This window comes from Corvus hawaiiensis, chromosome 9 (genome assembly GCF_020740725.1).
Source record: "Corvus hawaiiensis isolate bCorHaw1 chromosome 9, bCorHaw1.pri.cur, whole genome shotgun sequence".
Lineage (NCBI taxonomy): Eukaryota > Metazoa > Chordata > Aves > Passeriformes > Corvidae > Corvus > Corvus hawaiiensis.
Genome location: NC_063221.1, coordinates 8133723 through 8159992, shown reverse-complemented (window position 1 = coordinate 8159992; position 26270 = coordinate 8133723). Strand labels below are relative to the sequence as shown.

Here is a 26270-nt window from a genome sequence, read left to right as displayed (position 1 = left end):
TTCTCTGGATGCTGTTATACAGGGGAAGCCCAGCAAACCCTTCCTTCCCTGAGGAGCATGGATGCTTTTGCAGTATTAAGTTACCTTAACATATTTTGCATACATCTGTTCATCCAGAGGAAAGCTCTGGACATTTCTCTCATCTCTGGCATGGAAAGTACCTAATTTAATCCATTTGTTTGTTGGATACCTAGAAAGGAAACAATGGAGTCAGGTAATGAAATGCAGGAACTCACTGTTTACAGGTATTTGCCAAAGTTTCCCCTAATGCCTTTCCAGAGAAGAAATACATTCTGTTCTTTCCAGCTGCAAGATAGCAGCAACGTTCCCAACACAAAACATCAGCAGAACCTCCTCACACACTTACAGCAATGTGCAAGCTCTTGAAGCACAAAACCCCAGACTTGATCCAATTACTGAAATTCAGCCAGTCTACAATGAAGCCACCCCAGGTAAGAACACAACACATGACAGGTTGTATTACTGTAAGCAAGCAGTAGAAAACTGAGCAAAGCAGAGGTAGAACTACACAACAGACCAAGTGTTGGAAGTCTAACCCTACATGCTTTAGGCACCCAAGAAGAAAGGGATTTTTTCTGAAGCACTGTGAATGTCTGCTCATTCACAGACCAGAATTATCTGCTCACTGCAGAAAGCAGTGGGGGCACAACACTGCCTAAATCATCATAAAGCCACCCTCTAAGCAGCCATCTGGCCAATCTGTAGCACTCTTACCCCCTTCCAATTTCTCAATAGTATACTGCTCTTGTTTCTTTTAAAATAATCTGTGTATTTTTGAACAGAGTTCAGCATTGAAGACAGCTCAAACCATGTGAAAATGGTCTGAATGACAAGGGAGGAGACAGCCCAAATCCTCAGCAGCATTTTATTAAGGCATTTTATAATCTGCCATCCACTATCCAGCTACTGTATAAATTCTGCTCCTTCACTGCTACTTGTCAACAAATTTTTCCTTTTCATTTTTAAGGTGGCAAAGGAAAAAACTGCTAGCAACTGACAATATACACAAAACAAAGAAAATTCGTGTGACTTCACACTACATTACACTTTGCATAATAACAAGCATACACAGCCCATGCTTAATAAAGCCTTGCATCTAGTAATCATTTCATTTTTTTCATTCAGAAGGATGAGTTTAGATTACATACCTGTCACTAATTGACACCAGAAAGTCTTTAGGAGTGGAAGAGAATAATTCATGATTTGCAATGTCAAACTGCTTTACTTGGACTGGTTCACAGAGCTCAACAACAAACCTTAAAGACAAAAGAAAATATTTTAAGAAAAGACTTCTCCTTCTGCAGTTACAATCTTCAGCCCTTTACCTCATTACCACATCCTCCACTGGGTATAAGGAGGACACTACAAAAATGCTGTACCGTAAGAATCACTGGTGGTGCTTTCCTGAACTTTAGTAACTCTAGGTAGCACCTGCAGCTACAAGAGCTTCATCCATTTTCTACTCAAAGGCACTAAGTCACAGAACTAAAAACCAAGGACAGCAAACATAATTTAAATCACATCTGAAGTAACAATTAATATATGGTAAATTCTGTTCACCTGTCCTACAATTAGTTGACAGTCAGAGAAAGAAATCAAAAATCTTTATTTGAATGCCCAAGTGCTTTATCTGCCATGATAATTATGCAAAATTTTCACATATTAAGGTAAATAAAAATATCACCTTAATATTAGTTCTCAATACAAGAGCTACATTTCTATGGGAGACATAATAAAACATCTTGTGCTAATTCTGTCAAAGCTCCTCACACACTCATTCCAAGCAGCAACACACCAAGGTCAAGTCAGTCCCACAGGACACATTCAGTCCCACAGCAGCGGAAAACTGTAATCACGCCTGTCATAAAAGTGAACCTCAGGAACCTACCAGATTTTAGTACTGCAAGGATTGAGCATATAAAGGTCCATGTTTTCCATCAAAATAGCTGAAGTGCTCTGTATAAAGAAAAAAATTAGTATTTTAAATGGCATGGTAGATACCAACAACACCAAGGATTTTTCCCCTCTTTCCAAAAATAAGTTTGAAAATAGGTTTTTAGACTAGTATCAAGTTTCACAACATTCTAAGCAAGATAATATCCAGGACATAGTATGCCATACTACTTTGGGGCAAACACAGATTATTTACTACGGTGAGCTCTTTGAACAACTGAACAAAGTTGTATTAATTTCTGTAGGAAGTAGACTCTGCTCCCATTTTCTGAATTCACTTAGAAAGACATCAAGTTCTCTATAGCAATCCCTCTTAAAAAAGGCACAGATCACTGTTTATGTCCTATTTTGATAAATTAAAATCCCAATAAACCCAAACGTAGAATAACAACTTCACAAATCAGTGTTAAGTGTACTTTGTGCTACTTGTTGCATAACAGTACACTAACATAATGCACAATAATAATTAGTAAATGCTTACCTTTGCCTCTGGATTTGCTGCCAGAATTTTGGCACCACACTCTACAGACGCATAGTTATTCCTGTTTTTCTGGACCTTTTTAGTGGAATGCTGCCCACCAACAGCAGAAGGGTGCATTGACTGACCTAGGAACAAGAAAATACTGCTCCTATAACAAACCACACAAACAAACAGTATTTTCACTGTCAGGAACTTCTGCTCACTGCTTTTATATAATGAAGGCTATTAATTTTGTAGTTCTAGCAGAAAAATGAAGTTCCAGGCTGCATTCCAAATTGAGACAGTCTCACTATTCAGCTCTAGTACAAGATGACAGCGGTCTGTATTTAGTCCAAACTAATGAATCCTGAACTTACTCTTTTCTTTCTCCACTTCCATGACTTTCTTCTTCCATTCATCAAATGTTGGAATGTCTCCAGGGTCCTTTGGAGTTATTACTGATGTAGGGTCAATTTCTCCTGTCTTCTTAAAGTCTTTCTGCAGAAGAAACAACCACCAATTGTGAATATTTTTCAGGACCAACAATGAAAACAAAGATGAACTTCAAAAAACAAAGCATGCTCTGATCAAGTCAAGGGCAGACACATCATTTGCACCCGTGTTAACAATTTAGAGCCAATGTAAGCAAGATTATAAGCCAGAAAACACATGTGATGATTTTCTCTCAGAATTAGAGATTATTCCACTGAAATACTGGCAATTTTCGCAGCTAAGCTAATACATTTTAAATAAAATGTAAGCCTTCTGTCTCCAACACCTGCATTTTCTTCCCAATTTTTGCTTTTCCTCTTCCTAATGAAGAAAGTTTTCCCTGTAGCAAAAATCTTTAAACATGAATGCTTGTCATGACAGAATTCCAGAGGTTCCCTGGAACTTCTGAACATCTCAAAAACAGCAGAACGATTAAACATTAAAGAAACCACGTTTAAGTATCTCAGAAATAATGTTTTGGACTTGCCTGGCAAAGCAAAACCCCTGTCAACTAAACTGTATGTTATTCTATTTCATTAACTATTTCATTAACTTCTCTTTTGTACAAACACATTTTCAGCACACCACCAGATGAGTGAAAATTTTTTGGTAGATATTTCAAGTGTAGAGGTTATTTTGTAGACAATATTTTAAAGGTAGTTGCCAAATGACAGTTTAGACATGATCCTAAAATAGCAAAAACTGGTATTGCCATGGCCTTAGTCATTGTATTTAAAAAATACAAGCTTTAGGAAGCACCTCACAATCAGAGCATGAAAAAAGTCATATAGTTAAGCATGTAAGGCCTGACTAGCTACATATCCCACTTTAACAAGGGCCAAGTAGTACTTCTGGGACAGAATAAAACCAACCACTTTTTTTCTCAGTGGTGATAACCTAAAGAAGCGCTTTAGGCTCCTGTATGTACTGAGGGGATACCAGCACTGCTTACCTCTCTTTTTAAGTTCTCCGAAGCATTCAGAGCAGATTTTTGCTCATCCGCCCCCTTTTCAGCTGCTGAAACTTTTGACTCAAACTCAGATTTTGTCTTCTTGCCCTTGCCATGTGAAGATGATATGTTCTCTATATGTTGGCCTGCAAGGCTGAAAGTTTAGAGTATCAGGATCTATAACATGATCAGCCACATGCAATTAAACACACACAAATAGTAGATTAAGCAAGCACATGCAAATGTTTGTTGCAAAGCCAGCACAGAAAAGAACAACTACCTTTAAAGTATTCAGAGTCACACACAACCTGCTTGGATACTCACCTCTCTGGTGGACTGACAAAAGAGGAAGGCTCACTCTGAGGGTCAGCCTCAAGTGTCCCACCAATATCACAGTCAGGTTCTGACTGCTCAGCTTCACTAGAGCTGACTACAGGGATATCAGCATGGGAATTCTCTATTGCACTGAAGGGAAACAAACAACATGCTTTTTTAGCCTTCTGATAATACAAGTAACCCTGAAAATCAACCACAAAGATATTTGAAAGTTTTAATAAAGTAAGAGTCTCACAGAAATAATTAAGAAAAATGAAGTATGCTGTACTTGTGGTATTGCATTCTCAGTTGTACCCATGAAAGAATAGAATTTCTTTTTCCAGCCTGTTTGTTCCAGAAAGGAACTCAAAACAGGCTTCTCATCTCCCTGAACTCTCATCTAACATCTTATCAAACACTGCAATGGATAATTCTTCCCATAATCACTACAAACTAACAACAGGTTCACAGTTACCTGGCTGCCAGCAATTTTCTTTTCCCTTTCAACAAAGGAAACAAGCACAAGACTGAGCTCCCTCACTAAAAGCTTCTCATGTTCCCAAGTCAAGAGGCAGCAGTCAGAACAGAACTTGGCTAAAACTAGAGGAGAATAGGGCAATAAAAACAGAGCCAGACAGACTTCCTTTCTACTAGATTTATTTCTTTTTTTGCTAGTGTAATTAAAATCAGGTAACCCAGCAGACCATTATCCAAGCTGTACCAACAGCCCAAACCAGCTCACCTGCCCACTGCTTTACGTCCTCTCTCCCAGAAAGGCTGAGCACACCTCATCAGACAAACCCTGAGGCACAAACCAAACAGAAAGCCTCCCATATGCTCTTTAAGAATGATGGAATGGGTGGGGAGAAGAAGACGGACAGATGGAAGATGGAAGTATCTTTCAATTGATAACTTCTGACTGTCCTCTCTTCTCCAGCACAGGGATGACTTTCAGGCTGATCCAGGCTACAGCCAGATCTAAGTAAAAGCTTTACTCCGCCTTCTAAATTTCAACATAAACTTTCTTTAATGTAAGCAGCAAACTAGGTTAATCCGATATCATGACAGAGCTGCCAAAACACAAACAGCATGTCAGCAACTTAAAAGGGGATCTTTTTGGTTCTCTGACTGCTACAATTATCAACAGAAGCCGCTGCAACCAACCCAGGGAGACAATTTTAGTACCTTTCATATGATAAATTACCTGTGGTATAAAACAAAAAACTCATAGGTATTCAAGACTTTTTGCTATGTAGCAAAATCTAACAAACATGAATACAAGAATTTATTAGCTATAAACAGGGAGTATTTTCCCTGAATGCCCCAAAATGCCTCCATCTGAGATGCAGAGTGTTTGGGTGAGCATGCAACTCTCTATTGACTAAATAAGGCTGACCACTACACTTAAAACTGCAAAGCTCCACATATTCTCCATTTCAGTGGGTAGATGACAGTATGAACAATTATCAAATGAATAAAATATGGGAGAAGAATGAACTTAAAAATTCCTTCCTCTCAGGGTGTACCTGACTGGCCTCAAGTAACTAATTTTGGCAGAAGGTGAGTCTTAAAAGCTGTAGTGCTCCCTCTCCTTTGGGTACCTTGATTTGCCTTAATTTTTAAAATGCATTATTAAGCTCACTTTGCACAGCAGGTTCTTCACTTCCAGACAGAAAGAACTCAGATTATTTTTCAGTAATTTTTCCTCAGATTAGATTTAGGTAGAGAAGTTACACTCAGTGCTGTTCTAAAAAAGGATTCATTACAAAGTAAAACTTGTTTGGAATAAAAATACTTTCAAAATATTTTGACTAAGAGGTTCTGCTCTTTTAGGCCAGTAACACCTGAGAGAGCTGGACTTTGTTACACTGCCAGGAATCAACATCTAAACCAGGAAAAAGATAAATGCCTGAAGATAACAAATGCAACCATGTCTTTTTAAAGATCTTGTTTAAATATGGAGCTGGACCACAGATGGTTTGGATATTAATCTGTACAGTAAGAGACCACCTATGACTATTGAAAGCTGAACTGCAGTTTGAAATAATGTATAAACATGCTTCTCTGCTACACTAGTTCCGCCCTTTCTTCCTGTAAATGGCACTGGTGTCACAACACCACTGCCCAGCATTCACTCATCCATCAGGTGCTCCAAACCAAGTTTCTATTTTCATTCATTTCATAGTTCATGTCTTCAGAGTTCACCACTCCAGTATTGCCCAGCTATGACAGCCAGACAATTTCCAACAATTACCAGACACCAGCTGAATGTTTCAAGGAAAATAACATCCTGTCTCCTTCTAAGATGTGACAATAGTAGAGCTTACAACACAGTACACAAACAAATCAGTGTAGTAGTCAACAAAAGCTATAAAAAGAACAGGCTGAAGCAACATTCCAGTTTTGCTTTATAAAAACTGCAAATTTTGGAAGACTTCCAATTAAAGACACTGATGAAGTATCAAAATGTGTTTAAGTGTTAGCCCTGGCAGACTAGGCAAGATCAGCCAGCAAACAAAATTTCCGTACCTTTTCTATGGTAAAGAAATTAAATTTGGTAAAGCAGAAAGACTGAACTCTTAAAAAACCCAAAACACCCACCGAAGACAAGTCTACTTCATTTTCAATGTGTTGAATTTTTATCTAATAAAATACTCCATCTTTATCAGCAGTCAGAACAACATAACTTCCCTTAGCACATCAAAAAGCCCAATAGAACATTGTGAAAATCCTTGCAAGTATGCACACACAAACTTCCACACTAGTTCCCATTTGATAGCACAATGTCCCACAAGAGAAGGGAAACAAAATGAAGTACATGGACTCCAGAGAGCTGCCTGTAGCAGAGGTAGCTCTGCAATACACTAAGTATTGACTTGACTGCATTTGTATGAGAATTTGCTATTTTGTCACAAGTCTCTTACTACCAGAAGTTGAAACTCTCCGCAGATAAAACTCTGCAGAGTTCTTCCTTAACTGAAAGCAGAGGCCATTGCTGAAGCTGCCTCAATGCTTGTTGACACAGATGTGAAAGCACATTTGTGAAGGGTAGAAATCCTAATGGTAAAGCCCTGAGGGCTTTTATAGTACAGATTATCTAAGCATGTTGGCTTTTTTTCAAAGCAGCAGCTTAGAAACCGATCATGGCAATAGTATTCCACTTCATGAAAGCATGCAACTGTTTATCCACACACTCGGTAAATGATGGCACACTCCATTAGCACTGACACCATAAACCAGCAAAACAATTGTGCAGAGCAGTCCCATCTTATCCCTACTAAACATTTTAACAAGAGCAGAGTAAACTATATTCTCTCAAAGTCCAGAACAACAAAATTGAAAGAGCTTACTCAGGCTGTGAGACTGGAGGTATCTCTGAGGTAGGTGAACTGGAAGTGTTTTCAGTGCTTGGAACTATGCTGGAGGAAGCTTCATTTACATCTGCTGAAGGTGGACTCACAACTTCAGGATGGCTTGTTTCACTTATTTCTGTTGTCTGTAAAAACATTCCAGGTGAATATACATTTTTCAACACCTGAGTAATAAGAGCATCCATACAATAACATCTAGTATGGAGTTCTAACAGTTCAGTAGTTCAGATTTCTGTCAGAAATTAATTTTGTTTCTTCCAAGACCAAGGTGGCATTCTGTGCTACTCTGGGATAGTTGCAATACTCTTCTGTAGTCTGACATAATAATGTAAAAATATTAATTGGAGCAGGCCTGTACAACAGCTTCCTTAATGATGCATTCCTATAGAGACTGCCATGAGAAAACCAGCTTGAATATTGCAGCAATCGAAAGAAACAGTTCTATTTGCATGCCCCATTACAATAAAATGTACTATTTTCATCCTAAGCTAAATTTCAGAGAAGGCTTTCAATTTCATCACTCCAATGGAGGTCCAAAATTATTTAAAGCCTATTCCATGCTGTAAGTGAACAAGGAGATAAATCATTTTTCACTTTCAAGTGGTTAGTAGTCTTGAGACTTATTTGTTCTAGGTCTTCAGTTTTCATAAGCACATTCAAAATAAGGCTTTGTAAATCTGAAAGCATACATAACCACTGAAACAGGTCAGATTAAATCCTGCAGCAAAAGGAAATACTATTGTACAAAAGTCTCTTGTCAATAGCTAGATTACTCCAAGTCATCTAACTAAACATGAAGAGGTCTGGAAGATTTAACAAAATTAAACACCCAAACCATGAAATAAATATTCTGAAGTATGTCTGTCCTATGTATGCTGTCTTGTAATCTACAAAATAAAAATACGTAATCAAATAAATCATCTTTAACAGTGGGCTTTGTAATATTTAACACCAAGCACTGACTTAACAGTATCAATGGCACAGAGCTGAAATTCAACCCTTTTCCCATTTTAACAAAGGAAATGAAACTGATAGCAGTCATGAAGGATCAAAGCTAAAATGGACTGCTATAATCGCCAAGTCTGATCTATATAAAAAGACCTCAGAGAAAAGACTTTTTATGTTTTATTTATAAATAGACATCCATACCTACAACATCCAATTTTAATTTACCTTGGAAAGTTTTTAGTCAGTACCTACAGATACTAAATTACTCATTATTTATGCACATGGGAAACGCAGGGTCTGTTAGCTCACACATTCTCTCTTTTACTGGAAACAAGTCTGACAGCAACCCTGTGTACAGGTGAAATGTGATAGATGGTTACTATGAACTTTAGATAACCAAAATGAAAGACTGAAATCCAAGAAGCATTTGAAGACTATATGAAGACAGTGAACGAAATAAAAGCCTTGCCTGGTCAGATTTTGTCAAGTCATTGAGTAGCTCTTCCATAGAGTAACTCCGCGTACTTGAGTCTGCATGCTCAGGCTCCAGTATGGGATCAGCCTCTTCCCCCTAGGATATTAAAGGTAAAACAACAGTAAGTCTGCAGTCACACAGGCCTTCTATGCTCAGCCAGAGGAGCTGCCTCTGGGACACAATGAATAACAGCACTTCTTCCACCATCAAAACATCAAGAAACTAAGCTACATTAATCTTCAGAACCATTACCCACCTGTGTTAAAAATCTTATCTGCACAAAGACTACAGCAAGTTAAAACAATTCAGTTAAATCTTTCCTGAAAAGATCATTTTAGCATTGTCTTCAATAATTCTGTTTGTTTGCTAAGGGAAGTTCATCATTCTGCTATGACCTCCCATGTTGACAAATCCTACCTCAATCTTCTTGCTGACCAAAAGAGGAGAGAAAAAAAAAGAATCTAAGATGACTTGCATCAGACAACCATTAGAAAATAACACGTGGCATATTTCAGTTGTAGCAGTCTTATCAGGAGAACTACAGTAATTACACAAATCTGCCAGAACCTTTTAAAGCAACCTGCTCTTCTACAACTAAAACTTCACCAACAAGTGCAGTGAATTCACAAAATAAAAAATATCAACACTTGAGGGGAAAAGTTTTAAACCCATCAGACTAAAACTAGCAAGCATTTACACTTGCCCTTCAAGCTTTTTAAAGTTGTGACTACAAAATATGCAACTACAAAAGTTGCTTTTGAGCAATACTTTAAAACACAGCAAGAAATGCAGTAGAAATTTACACCCACCTTGTTTTATAAGGGCTATCTAAAACCCCGTGGCCAAATACTGCCAGTGTACAGATCCAAAGTGGGCTGCTGTGCTATACAACACTACATGATATTAACTTGATAGCATTAAGGTATGCACTGAAGATCAGGAGCTACAAATCTGAGCTGACAAACCTTAGAGACAACTAAGCAACATTTTACCCCAAATATTAGCTCACATCCAAGTCCCTAAGATGAAATAGCATCAATGGCTGGGAGAGACAACTGATCTAAGGCAAACTGATCAAGGGCTGCAGAACTGCTCTTTTTGAGCAGGACAGCTCCAGCAGCCTAATTACAAGTAATAGACACTTGCTTAAGATTTCTCATATGCCCAAGAGGTGTTCTTTAATGAGTAAAAACAACAGTCTAACATATTAGTTTTCACATCTTTGGCTTTAAGTTCAGAAATCTGCTTAACAATGCAGCCACATTAATAGAATGCAAAGAAGAATGTTGCAGAGCAGGAAATCACACACCAGTGGCTTCCCAGTCTCAAAGCTTACTTAATCTTTCCAGTATTATTGCATCAGACGTTAAATTCAAGCACAACTTTTTTGCAGGCAGCCAGAAGAATAGGACTGAGTGCTATTTGGCTGTACAAGCTGGCAAAAAATACAGCTACCCTAGTTGTTAAAATGCTTAAGTAACCTACAATACTTAAAAGTGATTTTTTATGGCCAGGAAGCTCTCCACTTGAGTCAGCTAGAATGCTCAACACAAAATTTCCAAGTTTGGTGTGGCATATAAAAGCTTTTTTGGAATGAGGACCGTGATTAACACTACTACAGACTTCTGGAGGAAATAGGAACACCAACATATCAATACTACCCACATTTAGAATAGGACTGATTCTGTACCTGGGTAAATAAATAAATGAAATTACCATGACTTTCTGACTCAACAGCTTGGGAACTCACTACGCAATGCAATATGCGGAAACTTGTAATGAGTTAATCAGGGTGGGACAATTACACTCAACCTAAAGTGCTGAGTAAAGTAAAAATGAAAGGGACCACATTTATTACACCTTTCATAAACATATTTTAGCCTTATTAATTTTTACTGAACAGAAGGAATACAAAGCAATAAATACTGACTTAAACCAATTAATCTTAAATCTTCTATTTAGGATAGCAGTCATCTGTACACTGTTTTTAATACAACATAGATGGAACTGGCATAATGGGGCCTAGACTTACCCAGCCCATTACCTCCTATTTTGAGCTCTACAGAGCCACCCACTTTCCCTGATGCCCACTTCTAACATCTGGCCCCTAAACAAAAAAAGAAAAACCAAGCCACTAGTAACTTTACTATTGATTCCTTCTCTTGCCCCAAACTATCCACCTGAATTGTTGCATAACTGCAACAAATGAAGCAAAGGAAAACAAAAACTTGGGAAGATATCACAACTCACAGAACAACTGACTACATTAAACATTCTGGCCAAGAAGACCCTATGAAGAATCTTATTTTAAAATTTAATATCAAGTCAGACTGAGTAATTAACATGATGCATGCAGCATACCTTTTCCTGGACATTTTCATCCTCACTGGGCAGAGCACAAGCATCACCTGAAGCATATTGCACTGCTGATGAAAGACTGTCTTTACAAAAGACATTCCAAACAGGAAGCCTACAAAACAAACAAACAAACAAACAAACAAAAAAAACCTCTTTATTTAAAATGAAATTTTAGAATTCCCTTAGCATTGTCTCCCTCAATCTTCTTCAGCTGTTCCCATGAGGCATCTAAAAAATACACACGTACAGGTCATGGATATTCATTCATACAATCCATCTGAGGATTCACTTCAAGAAGTTAGCAACAGAAAACACTACAAATTTACTACTCACAAAAGAAAAAAGTATCACCAAACTAGATGCCAGAGTGTCACCACATCAATAAGTGAAAGCCGATACAAATTAGTTTAGTTACTGCAAGTAAGGAACAATTTGAATCAACTACATCCTTTGACACATAGCAATGAGACATTTTTACCAATAATTATTACTAAGCAAAAACTTAAGCCACAGACTAAAAAGCTAAATCTCCTTATTCCCCTGTACAAAGCCTACCTGAGAAGATTTTGTATAGTCAACATCATCAAGCACATTTAAGAAAATTAAGAGAAAATAAGTACATTAAAAAATGTACATTGTTACACTAATAAGTACCATGCAAAGCCTCTGAGAATTGTTTGTAATTTTTTTTCAACAGCTTTGGTTGTCAGTAGAAATGGATTTATTTCTGCAAAAAAGCAGCCACTGCCTATACAAACACTTGTACCAGAACAGCATCTTTTCTTTCTTATCATACAGGGTGTCTTCACATCCTAGGGAGCATCTGCACAGTGAACCATTAGGCTTGGAGGCCCAAACGTTTTCACACTGATTTCAACTAAGTCCAGCAGAACATTAAACTAACAAGCTTTTACGGAGTCTTCAACAATTCTGGAACACCAGTAAACACAAACATTTTCCATTCATGAAATACTGTTTACATAACAATCAGGTGATCAGAATGACCTCCTGTGAGCCCACACAAACATCATCCTGTACCCTGAAAAAAGAGCCACATTCTCCTCAGAGGGGAGAGAGGTCTATAGCATGGAAAAATCTGGATCCAGCAACCTTCTGAAAACAGTTTTGAGAAATAAAACAGCCTTAACATTAATCATAACAGTAAGATTATTAGTACATCATGATTCACTTACACAACTGGGATCACTATTGCTTGGAATCTGAATTACCAGCTTTCTTAAAAACTTGAATATCAACTTTATTGGGAAGTCCATGCAGTGTAAACTCTTCCACTAAGAAGGAACCCATGCAACAACAGACCACAGACAAGTACTAAAAATTTTTTTGTAAGTTTCATGCATCTATATATCTATATATATCTATATATATCTATCTGCAGGGACTGTCAGCAGGCATCAGCCACTCTAGGACTCTCACCATAGAAGAGACAGTGGACAAGGAAGTTGTGGGATCTGACATACTATTACGGAGATGAGCAAATAAGGTGCTCCATCTGTGTGTCTCAGCCCCAAAGCACCACAATAATTTCTCTTATCTTTGAGGTAGCACTTTTCTTCTATACTAAATGAAAGCCTTCACGTCAGGCAGAAGCAGCTGCAGTTACTGGAAAATAAAGAACTGAATATAAGGTATGAAAAGAGTAATAACACATATTGTAGCAGGTACAAAGTCTCATATCTCAGTTGAGAATTAGGCATATGCTTCTCACACATCTTAAATTCCCATCCCATCATGTAATTACTCGCTTGTATTGAGTTTTCCATCAAACCTCTGTCACCCTATGCACAAGATGCTCATTTCAGAGCATGAATGGTTACCAGACTTCTATGGCCTTACTACCTAGCTCTCACTTGGAAAAATTAGTTACACAAATACTTCAAGTCATTTATACTTCTGAAAAGGGGTTTCAATCATTTAATGATGAAATTCTCATGCTCTTAATTCCAGCACCTCTGGTCTCTCCTTACAGATGTAAGGACTCCCTGATTCTTCACAAAAACACACCAGAAACATCAAAAATTATCGAGCATACTGTAGCTCATCCCTCTCCTTCATGCCACAGGCACACACATTTGTTTCATATTTTGCTTCCACTCTGGGGGGCATTTTGGGCAAGCTGTATAGAACAAGAGTCAACTCCTTCAGAGCAGAAGAAAAGATTGCAATGGCTGCAAATCAGCATTTTAAAACACAAGGTCTAGCCTCACAAATGCATTAACAACTGCTTTAGCACAAAAAGCACAGAAGGCATGTATTTCTTGCCTTAATATACTGAGAGATCTCATACAAGAAATCAGGCTTTACTAGGGCAAAACACAGTTTTTAGAAGAATGCAGTTTGGCAGCTCAGATTTAAGCTACTCTGACACAATCTGTGTCCAATGTCTTATTTGCTTATTTTCTTAAATTCTTCTTGGTCTACTTCCCAACTCCAACATGATGCCTCAAGTCTCCCAAAAGGCCTCCAAGCTAGGGAGGGGACTGAGAACTCATTTTGTGTGTGTGCATGCACCCACAGGAAAACCTGATCCCCACTGCAGCAGAGCATGCAGCTTGCAGGATGTATCACTCAACTACTGCCAGCAAACTCTGACAGAGCACTAAGAACACAAACCCACAGAATGCCAGGCCATGTGAGACCAGCCAGTCTGGGAGAAATCAAATTAATAACCTTATCAAGACCACCAGCAGTATGTTTTTCTTCTGACTTTTAACATTTTGCATATTAATTCAGCAGGCTTCTTTAGCTGGAAGGATAGACCACATAATGAAAATAAATTGCCAAATGGCACAGCACCTCTGTTAACCATTAAAAAAAGAATCAACAAAAATGAGAATCTAAGTGTTAATTTACAGAGAGCAAAATTCCCCTTGCGTTTAATGAATTTGAAGTGTGCATCCAGTGAAAGCACAGCAGCTTCTGCATCTGTTAATCTATCTTTCCCTTTCCTGTGACCCAGGAGTATTATTTTAATGCTGACTCAGAACCAAGCAGACCTAATTCCCAAACACTGCTGTAGATCAGTCACTAGAGATACTGTCTCAGGTACAAGGTAGATCTTCTAATGAAGAGGTTGTTCCTAACAGGTAACCCACAGTTGCTGACTTACATGGACACAGAAGTTTTCAATTGTTCCATTTTTGTAAGTATGACTCAAACCACCACCTGCTATTAAATCTCATCAAGAACAAAGGAACTTACGCATGACTCTTTGTCCTATCATTAATGCAGTTTAAAAGCTATTTTCTCTAATACACTACAAACTTTCCAGCTTAATGTGCACAAACCCAAAAGCAAACGCTATAAGCTCAGACAAAGGAGCAGGGGTGGGTGGGGGAATCTTTACTTTTCTCAGGGCAGGCTCATGCTGTGGTTGCCCACTGAAGCAGAAATGCTGCTCACCCCTATCTGAATGGTTCACTACACTCATTGCTATACAAATTGGCCATGGCTGGCTGATGGCTGTTCTGCTTTTGGAAAGGAACGCACTGAAATTCAAAAGTGCAGGTGGTTTTGAAATTGCAGGGCAGGTTTCATGTGAAGGACCATCCACTTCTGATTTGGCTGAAACTCTTTAAGTAACTGTAAAGGAGGCACAGAAAACTATCAGAGATAGTGAAGCTATGGATACCTGTTCTGACAGGCATAAAAATCAAGTAGAAAACAAACAACTGGTAAGAAAAATTAATCATACAACCTACAGCTAAAAAAAAAAAAATCCAAAATATGAAGGTAAGAGGAGTTTTTATACCATTTGATCTTCCCAGAGAGAAACAGCTTAGCCTTTCCTTTCCAAAGACTTCATACAACACTGACACACAGCTTCAGTTCAGTCCTCTAAATTATTAATTTCATAAATTTTCCCCAAACAAGACCTATTTCTGGACACTGGAGAGTGAAGCAGTTCAGAACAGTTTACATTTGACACCTGCAAGACAGAGGAATTTTAAGCAAAGGGAAAATAAAAGGAATTTATCACCAGTGTACCAATTCCAAGCCCTCCCTGCAGGCACAGGGAACAGTCTCCCTCCAAGGTAACCACTGACATATCTCAGAGGGTTGTATTATCAACAGGTGCAGATGTGCCAGTGTCCAACAGCTAAGAGGGAGAATGAAGATGTCACCATGGCTGCCATGTGACAATTCCCTACTCAAAATATTCACAGATCAGTTCAGATAAGCCTGTGCAAGAGGAGGGGTTTGGGCCAGGGGTAGAGAGCCAGCAGAGCAGGCCTGTGAGCAGGGAAGAGGCACCTGTTTGTTGAAGACCATCTTCTTCATTACGGAGTAATTGACTTCAGATTAATGAGGTTTAAATAATAAAAGCTGTGAAAGGGCAAGGAAGGTAGCAAAATACCTTTTGCCTTGAACAAGTCCTACAGGTCTGCGACTGCTTTCACCAGCTAAATGTCAAAGAAAAAAGACTCTGCAGGAATGAGGAGCTCAGCAGATCCACAACCAAGCTCTCCAGTCAGCAGGAACCTGCCTTGCAGCCACTAGCAACACTGGAAAAACAGCAAAGGCAGGGAATCCTCCCTCTCTCCCCCAGCAACTTAATGGAATCAATCTTTCTCTCCCAACAGTTCAGCCAGGGGGACTTGTATTTAAAAGGGCCTGTGGAATAGAGTAAATGTCATAGAAAATGAAGACCAGGACATTATTTCAACCAGTCACAGGAGGAAAGCCATTCGCAAGACACTGAACTGCTGCAGCACAACCTTCCCAGACACAACACTCATTTCTGCATATGAAGTGCCAATACATCTTGATAAATGCAAAGAAGAACCATTCATCTTTTTCAATACAAGTTAAAAAAAGACCAAAAAAACCCAAAGCAAAAAACACCATTCATTTAAGGAGCCATTTATTACCACAGAAGAGCAGCATGTGTTAACTAAGATAATTTTGAAAGTTATGACGGACTTTTAAGGGAGAAAAAAGCTGAAAACTAAAACTACAGATCTAGACTAAGCAAGGATGTTGCCAGCCAGGCACTGGTATCACCACATTTCCTACCACTAGCTTGATTCACATGCTTAAAAAAACAAATAAAAACATCTGAAATTGGAGCTTTTTTTCTGCATATCCTTTACCACTCCGTGGTATTTTGCAATTAAGTTTTTAATAGCTTGCCCACACTTTGCAAAGAATGTACTCTCCAAACAGTTATTTCACTTATTCAGAGGAGCCAAACACAAAGATACTTCTGACAATACTGAATTTCATAGCTTCAGACAATGAGATTCCAACCATTGGTTTAAAATAAGGCTTTCAGCATTTTAAATGCCATTAGCATGCAAAGCCTGCAAAAGGAGGTTCCAGGAGCACCAGATACTTCATCAGATTTAACTGATTTACTGCCTGAAGGGGTAGTCCTGCATCCCCCCCCTTTAGCCCATGGGAATCTGCACTCTCTGCTCTGATCTGGAGATTGTGGATACATTCCAGTAAGTCCGGGGGGGGGGGGGGGGCAAGGAAGAAAGTCAGCCTTGAGCCAAGGTATGCTCAGATATCAAATTCAAGAAGACAGAGGGAGAACACACTATTTGTTTATGACTGTCTACTGTTGTCCCAAGTTAGACAACGGAAACCAACTCCATTCCTTGCTTAAAGTGCTCCCAGCATTCCTCCCATCCTCTCCTGGAAAAGGCTGCTGAGGTAAAAGCACCCTCACAGGACTCTGCGACCCTAATAGACACACAACAACCTACATTAAATGCATGTTCCAATGTAGCACTGAAACAAACACAAACCTCTTCTTTCTTGAAAGGAGTATCCAGGTGCCCTATTTCAGGCACTTAAAGCAGGGCAGAAGTCATAACCCCCAAAAGGTGTCCCTCTGGAAGTGCTCAAAGGAACAGGCAGTTCCTAGTGTTTCTTGGAAACAGATTTCTGCAATACTGAGTGAAGACTGCAGCTTATGAGAAGCTCCCTGCATTCTCAAACTCTAGTTATTTTCTCTGATGCAAGAGTTTGGGGAAGAGCACACATTCCAGAAAAAAGCCACCATAAAACCTGCTACCAACCACAAAGACTACAGGAAAACAACAGAACAGCCACACAACTGAGTAAATTTTAAGGCTTTTAGAATGTGTAGTTACACACCTTTCAATACTTCCTTCATTGCTTAAATTCATACGCTTGTCTACACAGGCATAGCAACAGCAGTCTCAGAACCAGCAGCTGCTCTGCACCAACTCCTCATGCTAAAAACCCACCCTAAGTGCAACACAGCTTAACAGTGCCAAGGAGGGGAACGTTATTGTAAGTTTAGCAACATGAACTTCACCACAGATCGTTGTAAAGCTACTATCACCTGCCTCCCAGATATTGTATAATATCTTTTTAATAGGCTTTTCATCTATGAGAGATTTCAGCAGTATCTTGGTTGCCATTTCAAAACCAAGCCAAGCCATTGCCATTCCTTTGTGCACCTGAGTTAATTTTTGAACTGCTGGAACCTCTTACTAATATTCCAATCCAGTTTGTCATTCACATCAACATTTTCACTCACCCAAGCTTTGGGATGAGTCTGTATGTTTTACCAGTTCTGTATTTCCACCAAGAATTACAAGGGAAGATTTTAGATTTAGCAAGTTCTAGGTTACCCTGTTCTTGGTTAAATTTTTTCACGCACAAAAATAACGCCCTCTCCAGGCAGAGGGCTGCAGTACCTCCAGAGTTAACTAAAAGACACTGTGTGTCCTCCCCTTGAAAGAAGCACGGAACTTCCCAAAAGCTGGATTAGTAATGAGAACTAAAGACATGAAAATAACTACTCTGTACAAGACTCACAGCAAGAACATCAAAGTTAAAAAGAACTAATTGCAGGTTAGAGAAAGACATTTCAGAAAGAGTTCAAATAAAGTGCTCAAGGGAGGCACATTTCAGGCAACAGGCAGGGTCTTCTACACCAACACGGCAACCTCTGGCAACCTCCTGATGGGGTAGAGGCCACTTTAGTACACCATTTGCATAACAAACAAACAAACTTGAAGTTTCTAGGACAAATCTTTTAGAAGATACTGCATGAAAGCAGTTCACTGATTTTCAAATAATTTTAGAAGGTAAATATTCAATAATTGATTGAGCCAAGCAGTTGTTTTGCGTAAGACACCAGAGCCCCTGCTTGCATACACCACCTTCAACTTGAGCAAGCTGTAAGCTGGGCAGATTCAATTTTCATTTTTAGGAGCCCAAGAGTTCCAGTGCCGCTTTTGTCCCAACCTTAATCACAGATCAAAGACACTTCCAAACAAGGTACTCCATACCTAGGAACATACTTTCCATTCTGCAGTCAGACGCCTGGAACAACAGTTCTGATTATAATAATGCCCAAATAATTTCATTTCTTCCTGCTATAAAATGCACACACACCGTGTTTATTTTAGTATCAATCTCTGAAGGGATTTACATACACATGAGGAGAATCACCAGATAAAATTGTGAGCCCCACTACAAGCAAGTTACACTTGCAGTCCCATCAGATCATTAGGGCACTGTGCTGAAAAGAAGACTTCAATGGTAAGAGGCACATTACACTGGAACACAAACCTCTCACTCCCCAGCTCTACCACTCACACCTTTCTGCTATTAACAGATGCGAGCTCTAGGTTTAAGCAAAAGTCAATAATGAGGCAAGTAAATGCTCCATTAGTAAAGTGTGATTTGCACAGCTGTCACCTGTGCAGCAGGAGCACACAATAAACCCCCGTGATGTTATCACAGTGCCAGTCCAGCACTGTTTTTCAGAGCTCCTCTTGCATTACAGCTTTCAACAAGCACACCTTCAAAACTGGACAAGACTGAAAATGGAAACCCAAACTAGAAATATTTTCTCTCATTAAAATTCACATGAATCTACACATTAATAGGTGGGAATAAAAACCAGTATCCCTTTCCACTGTACTTGTGCCTTGTACAGGCTTCATTCCTGGCTGTGCCACTGACCCAATCCGACCTTTACAATTTTCAGGGTACATTCTCATGGCGGATTTCAGAGTCAGAGCTCCTAGGCCAGAGGTTTGCTATCAAAACCAGCACATCTTGCTACTAAATCACTTTGACACAAAGCATTTCCTGATGCAGGATACTCACACAGTAACAACTAAAGGATCCTGAAGTGCACATGCACTTATCCCCATCTTCCTTTTACTCACAGCTGTAAACCCAAGTATCAGAGTTAATAGAACCTAAGTAGGTCAGGATATGGCAATGAACTTTCTGGGATATAAAGACAAATTACTGTATGCACGATTTCCTTATTAAACTCACAACTAACACTTTGGAAGTGCAGCTTATGGCAGGCAAAAGCTGATGTCAGAATAATTAATACAGGTTACTCTTCAAACAGCTGTAACAGCTGGTTTCACTTCAGATAGTACCGATATCCTACAAGCATCTAAATCTACTCACTTACTCAGCTCTGGATATTGTCAAACTACAAAGCACTCCAAGTTTTAAACGTATTTTTTATATTATGATCATCCACACAAAGGGATTAACTGAAGCATTAAGAAGAACTCTGTGAATTCAGGACAACAGGAGTCATTTGTCACACACAGTTGAAGCTCCAAACTGCACAAATGCCTATTATTTTTAGAGCACTACATTCCTAAGCCATACCTCCATCAAAAGCATTTCCCTAAAGCCATGCAGCCATCCTGCTCTTCTGAAACTTGGAACAATCTTGTTGGCTCAGGTCTGTCAGAGCTGTGTCTGTTCCAACTTCGGAAAGCCTCAAGTACTGATAACTCTGACCCTGCATTCCCAAAGAGCATCACATCCCCTTTATTGAAAAGGCTAACAAATCCCTACTCAAGCTTCTGCACTTTCCTACATCTCCTAATGCACAGTCACATTTTTAATATACAGGGTGACATCTTCTGGTTAAAGTGTCTAATCAATTATTTCCTCCCACCACTTGACTTTTACCAACCAGTACTTTCCCACTGAACCAACTTCCTTAGGTGAGCTTGAAAAATACATGATGAGAGATTTTAAAAATTCCTATTTTAAGCTTAGTTTCAAACAAAGAGGCAACATCTATCCAGAAATAAAATAAAGCCCACGCCAAAAAAAAAAAAAAAACCCCACACCAAAAAATAAGATAAGGGAGTCCAAACATCTTCACGCATTTTGGTTCAACATTCCCTCAGCCATATCTGATTGGCAGAGCTAGAAGTGGCTCCTGGGCTAAGCCAAAATCTTTTTTTTTTAGTGCCTTCTGTCTAACTTCAGCCCAGTCTGTTGTAACTAGCTTTTGACTTTCCCTCAGAGGGTGTCTTGATTGAAGGAGACATAGCTTTTCTTCTTCATCAGAAGCAGAACAATCATTGTCCATTATTCTGTCTTCATTATTCCAGCAGCATGTTCTTTCAGCAGCTGTTTTGTCTAGTGGTTTTTTTCCCTGCCTTTTGGGGTTCCATTTGATCATCTGTTGACCACCAGTTTCACCTGTAAAGAGAAATGTCCCTCCTGCTAGAACTAAGTCTTTTGAAAGTTACATTTCAAAACAACTAAATTTAAAAAGCCGACATTTATAACACAAATCTTTCCATTTGCTATTTTAAGTTTCTTAAATGCTTAAGTGAACAAAAGTGCTGATTTTCTTTACAGTAAAAAGTTAAATAAACTCACAATTTATCAACATATATAGTCCACCAACAATGCAGGAACCGACAGACTTCAAGACTTTCTAATCACAACCCTGACATGACTACTGAAATTAAAACAGGTCCCAAAGCCATCCTGAAGACAGAAGTTTTCAAACTCTCTCATGTGAATTCATATGAGCACAGCGGACTAGGAAACCGGAGTTGCATCCCTCAATATTTAAATAATCCACTGGCTCCTAATCAAAACCAGCCAGTGAGCCAGCTGAACACACAATGTGAACCCTTATTTTTTAAGTTGTAAAAGGTTTGAGATACTCCAGTCCAAACTCTGAGATCAATTAAGACACTGCTTGAAAGAGCAATCCCTTTTGAAGAGTAAGACAAAAAAAAGCTCCATTTTCTCCTAACCACACCAAAGAGGAACACAGAAGTTGTCAGAGATTTACAAAACAAATATATTATTCCAACAAGATAGTTAAACATGACAGCCCTTCATTAACATGGACTAGATGCCCGAACTTTTTCACAAAATCAAGTTCTGTTGAAACAGCAGGCGAAGAACACAGCAATGAAAAAAATCAACCTGACCACCTATTGATCATTAAGCTGAGAACCTCTTCCACTAACAAATTACCTGCAGGCAGGAACAGATTATCAGCCCTCACGACACTCCAATCAAGAAACAAAAACTGTTTTCCTAACAGGAATCCTAGCCATACAACTAAAACCTTCTGCCTTTTCAGAAGAAACTTAGCTGTTCAAGGAGTAAAAGCAAAGCTGTCTGGAGACAGTTCATGAGGCTCACAGCTCACCTGATCAAACCCACAAGGCCAGGAGCTTTTTTTGTTTTAAATTTTGCTAAATGTAAACTCAGCAACCGAGTTTCCAAGCACTTTTTAGATTCACTTTTGTCTCCAAAACCCAAAAATGTGATGACACAAAGCAAATCTGCTTCAGGACTGTTCACACACAGTAACACAAGCGTCAGCACCAGATTTGCAACTGATTGTGTAGATACAGATGCCTGGGCTCCCTCGCTTCATCAAACTGTGAGACAAGCCAGAACTTCAAGATGATTTCTTTTTTTAAGTAGAACAATCTACAGGAACTGTACTATAGTAATACAGCAGACTCTGGCTGTTCCATTTGCAGTTTGCTGTTCAAGCTGGCTATCAGTTCTCAAACAGTGAATCACCAAGTTCAAAGAGGGCCAAGGTTTAAGGAGGTTGGAACTTAACATACAGAAATATATTCTACTAATATTTGTATTCTGGTAAATGTCATCTCTTAAGGAAGTTTGAAAGCAAAGCAAACAGGAGATGCTGGAACAAAGTACGGTTGAGATAATCACTATAAAAAACACTATCAAAGGCATAATCAATGAAAAAGTAAGATTTACTGGGTCTAATTTAACGCTACTCCCGACAGACTCAGAAGAAGGGTTTCAAGAATGAGGCACCGCGATCTTCCAGAGAATAATGCAAGAGCTCAGCCTGAAACCGGAAAGGCAAGGATGCCTCCGGTAAAAGCACAGAGAGGCAACAACAACACACACGTAACTTTGAACCCCGGTGTGTGCGTTCAACCCTCACCTGACACCGCCGGGTGACTACTGCCGCTCCCGGCAGCGGGAATCGCCCTCCCGAAAGCTGTCACCTTCCGTACGGGAACACCGCATGCTGGCCAGCACGAGCACACATCCCGGTCCACCCGAAACGAAGCACCGTCCCTTCCTAGGCTTCCTAAGGAGGTCGTGGGGTTTTCTCTCCCTGGAGGCACTCAAAACCCGCCTGGACACGCTCCTGTGTCACCTGCCCCAAGTGACCCTGCCTGGGCTGGAATGGATCATCTCCAGAACTCCCTGCCAACCCTAAGGATTCTGTGACTCCCCAGGGCCCCATTCCCACCTCCCGACCCCCGGCTCTCCGCATCCCGCCCAGGGAGAGCTCCCCACCGCGGCAGCGGGCGCGGCCCGGGGTCTCCAGCGGCGCTGGGGCTGAGAGGCCGGCACTCACCAGAGCAGAACGCAGAGCAGGAGGCAGGAGCCCAGCGCCAGGGGCCGGCAGGGCGGCTCCCTCATCGTCTCCCCCGTCTACCTGGCGCGGCCGGGGCGAGGCGGCGCATCCTCCTCCGGGGCAGCGGGAGCGGCGGCGCCGGGACGCGCGGCGGGAAGCGCTGAGGGGGAACAGCCGTTGCTGCGCACAGCCCCTCCCCGCGCGCGCGCGCGGCCGTTACTACCCGCCGGGCCGGGCCCCCGCCCCGCCCCTTTTACCGTGTCACGCGCTGAGCTGGAAGGATGCGCGTCACACGCTCCGCGCCGCCAGCCAATGGCCTTAGCGCCCCTCGGGTGGCCCCGCCCCCCGGCCCCGCCGACTGGGCAGCGGGCTCGTCTTTCCCCGCCCCTCCAAGGACCCAGCTCTGTGAGGTGTCTCGGGCAAATAAGCCGTTAAAGGGAAATCGCCGTAGTGATAAACGACGGCTGGCGGCCAAACCACCACCGGCGGCGAGGCACCCGAGGAGCGTCGCTGCCTAGGTTTCCAGGGACATTTCAAGCACCGGCACTCCCACATGACAGCTCTTAATTATTTTTTTATTTTGATCAGGCTTCTCTAGAGGCTGCCGAGAGCTGAAGCCCGCAGAGGTAAAGCCGCGCGGGGGAGGCCGGGAGTTGTAGTTCTGGGCCGGACGGGACGCAGCGCCCGTCTCCGGCCGCCATTTTACCGGCGCCTCGAGGGGTCTGTGAGGGGCAGCGGGGCTCGGCTTCACCCCCTGCTCGTGGGCACACCCGAAATGCGTCAGCGCACGTTTATAGCCATTGTGGGAGCGGAGGCCGAGCACAGCCAGGCGCTAGCAGGGAGTGCTGCTGGGAGACGCTCAGGGAATACAAGCCAGGTAGCGTCTGTGGGCAGTGTGGGACAGAAGAGGGGAGCCTCCCCTGACACTGGACTGGTAGAAAAGCACCAGCTGTCACCAAAACACGAGGCATTTTGTGGATAACCAGCCCAAATCTGCCCATCTGCAGCGTTGGTCTTTACACTGAGCCAGGAAAACTTTCGTTGCGGCTCACTCCTGCCAAAAACATACTCGGGGATCGGGGTTCCCAATGACGGGAAGCGCGAGGGGAGCCAGGGCAGCAAGGCCCGGCACAGGGAGCCCTGGAAGGCGAAGGTGGATGAGTCACGAGGATGCCACGCTGGAAACGTGCACATGTCAGGACTCTGAACGAGGAAGGACAGCTCAGGCTGCAGGGAGGGTGTGAATCACGGCAGTCTCGGCAGCAGCAGGTCACAGCTGCTGTTTTCCCCAGAGCAGCTCCAGCCCCATGACCCGGCCCTTACAGAGCTGCGGGGTGGCATGAGTGGAGTCAGCCCACTGCAGGTGAATGTTCCCAGCCAGCAATGGAAACCTCTGGAAAGTCTTTGTGTCTGTTCTTTTCCTGATTTTTCACCCTGTAACTTTGTGCCTTTGTTAACACCTGGCATCCTCTGCCCTTCTGAGAGCTCCACATGCCACAGACAGCAGCCAATGCATGGAGAAGGGATAAGGGAGACTTTCCAGCTTTGTGCCCCATCTCTGACAGACTGGAGTTTAAAACACCCTCCCAGCAAACCAGGCGTCATCCTGTGGCAGAAAGAGCCTGTCCTGTAGTGCCTGAGGAGGGGGCTATTGCAGAAGGATCCCGGGTGGATCCCTGCTGTGTTTGTTTGGAAAATGGAGGAATAACAGCACAGAAGGCAAGCAAGGACCCAGGGTGCAAAGCAACACCTGCTGGCCCACACTTAATCCCAAACTGTTGGGGTTGGAAGGGAGCTCTGGAGATCATCCAGTCCAACCCCCCTGCCCAGGCAGGGTCACCTGGAGCAAGTGACACAGGACCACATCCAGGTGGGAGAGAGAGAGGGAGAATCCATGACCTCCCTGGCCAGACTGTTCCAGTGCTCTGCCACCCTCAGAGGAAAGAAGTTTTTCCTCTTGTTGAGATGGTCTAGTTTATGGCCTTTGCTCCTCATCCTGTCACTGGGCAGCACGGAAAAGACCTGGCACCATCCTTTTGACACCCATCTTTGAGATATTTATACGCATTAATGAGAAGCCTGGCTTGGAGCTGCTGGGAGAGGCCGTGACTCGTTAGGGAATTCCTGTGCGAGTCACCGGTAAGTTTTGGAAGAAACCCGTGGAATTGAACAGGACCCTGTAGCAGAGGAAAACGCGCTACAGGCTGTGCTAGTGTGTGAGTAAACCACAGTACGGATTATGGGGAGATGGAAGTGTCCGGGAGGGCGGCTCTGGCAGCGGCTGTGCCTCGCGTCCCCAGAGCCAGTGCCCGCTGGGGGCTCTCCCAGCGGGTCCGTGTGACCAGGGACACTCCTCTGTGCTGGCCACAGGAGCTGCCCCAGCGCCGGGAAACTCCCTAGGTGTGGGTGCAGCGGCGTTGGTCCCGCCCGCTGCTGTTTGAACCAGGTCCGGGAGTGCCTCTTCCCCGCCGGGGCTGGGGGGTGCCTCGGGGCATTTCCCCATCCCCCCAGCCTTGGCCACAAAGCACGTGTTGGGGGTGGCCAGGACCAGAGCATCCATCCGTGAAGCACTGGAAATTCAAACAACTGCTTATCTGGCTGCTGGAAGAGCTGGTAAACATTTATTAACCCATTGCTGAGCACTGCCAGCCAGAGCTCTTGGCCTCAGCTCTGCCCCAGGCTGAGCCTGTCTCTGGTGTCAGCCTCTCTTGTGCTCCCGGGACAGGAATTCCTGCAGCATCCTCGAGGACTGGAGAAGGCTGTGAAGTCACAGTGGCTCAGCCCATGGGGCTGCTCCTTCCTGGCACAGATCCCACATGCACTGTGATCCCATTAACAACTGGGGAGTAACCACAGCTTAGACCAAACACAGCCAAAGAGCTGCCACGGAGGACACATCATTTCAGGGGAAGCTTCACAGTGCTGGGATCCTGGAGAAAAAGCCCCTTTGAGTCAGTCCCGTCAGGTATGAGCATCCCCCAGAAGAGCCTGGATCAGCCAGGCGGGGTCTAGATGTCCCCACCTTTGCCATACCCACAAACCAGTACTTGCTAAGCTTGTTTCTCAGCCATTGATAAGATGAGCAATATGAGTAAAAAAATTGCAGATTACCCAATCTCCCAAATGGAGCCCCTAACTAACCCAAAACCCAATGGACCATGGGGTTACCAGGGAGCAGATATTTGCATGGGATTCTCAAAAAGTGCTGCACATCTGTAGCAGGGTTTTTTTTGCTTGCTCTTGGCCAAATTCCTCATGGAAAACCCTAGGCCGAG

At 42.0% G+C, this 26270-nt stretch overlaps 1 protein-coding gene across 6 annotated transcripts in view; it reads right to left on the bottom strand.

Moving 5' to 3' along the window:
- The window catches only part of SUCO (SUN domain containing ossification factor), a 40253-nt gene extending 17049 nt beyond the window's left edge, over positions 1-23204 (bottom strand). For 5 of the 6 annotated variants that reach the window (XM_048312820.1, XM_048312822.1, XM_048312821.1 and 2 more), the window contains exons 1-11: positions 22996-23204; positions 11346-11454; positions 8979-9080; positions 7541-7686; positions 4200-4340; positions 3879-4029; positions 2812-2932; positions 2456-2580; positions 1910-1977; positions 1170-1277; positions 85-190 (exon numbers count right to left, since the gene is read on the bottom strand). In XM_048312820.1, coding sequence (XP_048168777.1) covers positions 85-190; positions 1170-1277; positions 1910-1977; positions 2456-2580; positions 2812-2932; positions 3879-4029; positions 4200-4340; positions 7541-7686; positions 8979-9080; positions 11346-11454; positions 22996-23060 — 1242 coding nt within the window. In that variant the 5' untranslated portion in view covers positions 23061-23204. Of the gene's footprint in view, positions 1-84; positions 191-1169; positions 1278-1909; positions 1978-2455; positions 2581-2811; positions 2933-3878; positions 4030-4199; positions 4341-7540; positions 7687-8978; positions 9081-11345; positions 11455-20461; positions 20820-22995 lie in introns of all 6 variants that reach the window. The other variant, XM_048312825.1, reaches the window with a different exon arrangement.
- Between the last annotated feature and the right edge of the window lie 3066 nt (positions 23205-26270).